The sequence below is a fragment of the Cydia splendana genome, chromosome 7 (assembly GCF_910591565.1).
Source record: "Cydia splendana chromosome 7, ilCydSple1.2, whole genome shotgun sequence".
Classification (NCBI taxonomy): domain Eukaryota; kingdom Metazoa; phylum Arthropoda; class Insecta; order Lepidoptera; family Tortricidae; genus Cydia; species Cydia splendana.
In genome coordinates this window covers 16,409,167-16,412,590 of record NC_085966.1, presented here as the reverse complement: position 1 = coordinate 16,412,590, position 3,424 = coordinate 16,409,167, and the positions used below count along the sequence as shown (strand labels likewise).

Here is a 3,424-nt window from a genome sequence, read left to right as displayed (position 1 = left end):
ACCCTTTTCTAAATCGAGTAGTGTCATATAAAGGTACCTAAAATAAGTCAAGTACCTGGGTTGCGAATTAGTTATATTCCGTTGTAGAGTACAGAAAAGCTAATATTGATACTTATTTAATGAATTTAAAATATAAAAGTGTCTTTAACAAACGTGACTCACGTGACTGTAATCAAGACGTACTGATAAATCATATTTTATTAATTATTAGCATTAAATATTATAAAATACCGTTTTTAAACAAAACTTCACATTCTCCTCATTGACAAACTTTTTACTTAAATCTATCTTAAATCATTCTTAAATTGGAATAATTAAAATGACGTCAATGTCAAATAAGACAAGCCTGCCAATTTTATAAATTCATAGGACTTGTGTCTGTGAAATATTTGTTTTAGAACGATTTTTCACAATGAATTTGAAGCAAGATACTTCAGAAAAAGACCTTTTAGACGCGATAAAGAAATTGTTAAAAAATAGTGGACATCTCGATAAAATACAAGCGGAGGTAATTTGCTTTCCTAGTATTTAATACAACGTAAAATTTTGATACCTAATTATAAACTGTATTATCAATTTAAGTAATGCCACAGATCCTTTATTGATGTCTTATTAGTTATTGTAGCATTATCTTAAACATTCTTTAAGCATAAGCAGATATAACCCCCACCCTATTTCCCCAACCTATTTTAGGTGTTTCACGAATATTGTTCGCTTTTGTAGCTTACCTATGTAGTAAAATAATTTCGTTATATGTCTAAATTTGCCTCAGTAATGTATGTATAAGAATATATTACGTAAAGAAACTCATATCTATTCGGTGTGTAAATTAATATAATTAACGCCAACCCAATAAGCCCTTGAAGTGCCGAATACAACATTTCAGTTAACGAGGCCAATTCCCAAGTTACACTGTGACATCATTTTTATGTCACAATGTAAGTTTGAATGCGCCTCACAAATTTATACCATTGTTAACATATTGGCAGGGCAATTCGAACGTACATGGACATTTAAATGATGTCATTCAGTTATCGTGCATTTCGCTCCGTACTTGTCCATAAATGTGTTGGGGCGAGCGAGACACACGATTACTAAATAACATAATTCAGATATTATCATTATGATGTCAGTGTACTTTCTAATTGGTTACGCTACAAGCGTAGCCGATAACACAGGATAAGCGAAAAACGCGTACGAATAGAAAACCTGGCTGGAACGCTGCCAGTGAATGTGTTAACTAATTAATTCGAACCTTATTGCTAATAGCACAAGGTCCACCAATGTTAAGAGTGTTAGAGTTAAATGAAGCATTCCATAAAATTGTCTACCGTTTGTCCCGTACAAACGCGAATTTTCTGTTTTCTGAAGGTCTGAAAGTATAAGAGTTTCCTTTTCGATGACAAATGGTCAAAAATATGAACAGAAAAATAATCGCCTGCTTTAAATGCCGAAAAAAAGTCGTGCCGAAAATAAAATGCGTTTGTACGGGACAGCCCGTGGAATGCTCCAAGTACGTGTAACTTTCAGACTCGAGCCAAAGTGACCGAGATTCTGCAGGAAAGGCAAGAATACTTGGACTCTGGTACGCAGCGGCCGAGCGCGCCTGCGCCGACCGATGCTGTGCTGCTCACCAACGAGCTCGTGCTTGAGTACCTTCAGTGGAACGGGTACTTGTACACAGGTGTGTAAAATTTTAATCATGTTTTATATAGTTTTTTCATCGTTTCCTCATAGCTAAGGATTGCGACTACAATCATGATGATACTCACCAAGGATCTCCAAATATCCAGTCCGCATGATTTTTCGTCTGGATAGATGCCGGATTAAGTCCTTGGCAGGCGTTCTGTACTTCTTCTATATCTGTCCCTTAAGGGGCCCACTGATTACCAGTTCGCCAGAGGATGTCAGGATGTCAGGATGTCAGTTAATCGCAAAATTTTACAGCTCCGAACAACTGACAGGAGGATGTAGTCCGGCGAACTGGTAATCTGTGGGTCCCTTTAGGTCAGTGGAAGTCTACCCTTTCTTCCAACCACATTGTGCTTTCCAATGCTCTTTGGCTCCTTCTTAGCTACGTGTCCGGAGTAAATAAGAATCATCCGGAGGCATCAAATTGATAAGCTGTACTAGAATTTTTTGTTCTTTTTCTTTCACGTTATAAATGTTATATGTTTATATTTTATAAAAAAAAACCTTAGAGTGATCGACTGCTGGGAAAATAAGATACTCTCATTCTTTTATTACGATTTGACTGACCCTAAACACATGCTGTGAAATGGATCGCAGTATAGATGGTCAGAGCACGGATTTGTCATACACTTACAAAAAATAAAATGCACTTTAACTAAAAAACGCGCTTTACTTTCTTTCAGCTTCAGTAATGGTATCTGAAGCTGCTATGCCAGCCGAACGCCGCAAGCGCACCGATCTCTGCGCAGAGGTTGGAGTGAGAGACGACGAGAAGTCTCTCTCGCTCCCGCTACTGTCCAACATTGTGGCCGCCTACATAGAGCGCATCAAACGCAAGATCAGCAAGAGTAAGAGAGATGGATAGATTAGATTTTTAATAAAAGTGAAATTTACTTTGAATTCTAACAGTAATTATTATACTACGCACTTAGGTATTTATAGAACGGAAAACTAGCGCACTGTTTTAGAATAATTAGCTTACATTATATGTATTTTTTATTAAAAGAAAGGTCCTTTAAATAATTGATCCTCGCAAGAAACGTATCGATTGATACCATTAAGTCCAATATATTAAAACTTGTCAACTAAATTAAAGTAAGTAAATTCTACATTAAGCGAACGCCGAAGGAAGACCAATCTATAATTTCCATTCAACTTGGTTGGCGAATCACGGCAGTTACTCGCAATAAGCGACGAAGCACAACAACCACAAATGCATTTGAACTCAAACATCTTAAGTGATTCGATTCCAGTAATAGAAGTTTAAATTGAGAGACAATTTCGCAAAGGGCAAGGAGCTCGCGTGTCTCAAACGACTCTCTTCCAAATTCGACAAGCAACTGCCTGTATTTCCCATTTGATTTCCCTCTTTATCTGAAAGCAATCTTTAACTTTATAGCAATAAAGTCGAAATCATAACCTAAGGTAAAATGATTAACGAGTTTGTGAAAAATAACGCGAATTGCACTCGTAACAAGCAATATTTCAAAATCAAATCACTTCTTAAAATGGGGTGATTTAAAGTAATAAATTGGGCGATCGAAACGGCGGGTGGTTGCGAGACGAATTGAAGGTAAATTGGCCTTATAAATAATTGTAATTTGCCTACGTTCACATGCGCAAAATCAGACGATAAAGATATTATCATTATATATAAGTTTTTTAATCATGAACTATTTCTACTGGTTGCACCTTAATGAAACTTTGTGAAAGATAAGATAATGTAGCTCAC

General features: G+C 36.4%; 1 protein-coding gene across 1 annotated transcript; it reads left to right on the top strand.

The window, feature by feature from the left end:
• The first annotated feature begins 336 nt into the window (after positions 1-336).
• On the top strand, positions 337-2,592 carry LOC134792523 (centrosomal protein 20-like). Its single transcript, XM_063763791.1, has 3 exons — positions 337-508; positions 1,531-1,684; positions 2,376-2,592. Exons 1-3 carry the CDS (start codon positions 413-415, stop codon positions 2,555-2,557), a joined length of 432 nt encoding a protein of 143 aa, XP_063619861.1. The 5' UTR covers positions 337-412; the 3' UTR covers positions 2,558-2,592.
• The last annotated feature ends 832 nt before the right edge of the window (positions 2,593-3,424 follow it).

What these genes read in the sequence shown, in the direction of transcription:
- LOC134792523 (XM_063763791.1), top strand. Translation starts at nt 413, where the DNA reads ATGAATTTGAAGCAAGATACTTCAGAAAAAGACCTTTTAGACGCGATA. An exon ending in TCGATAAAATACAAGCGGAG is followed by an intron (nt 509 to 1,530) that starts GTAATTTGCTTT and finishes TGTAACTTTCAG; the next exon opens with ACTCGAGCCAAAGTGACCGA. An exon ending in GAACGGGTACTTGTACACAG is followed by an intron (nt 1,685 to 2,375) that starts GTGTGTAAAATT and finishes ACTTTCTTTCAG; the next exon opens with CTTCAGTAATGGTATCTGAA.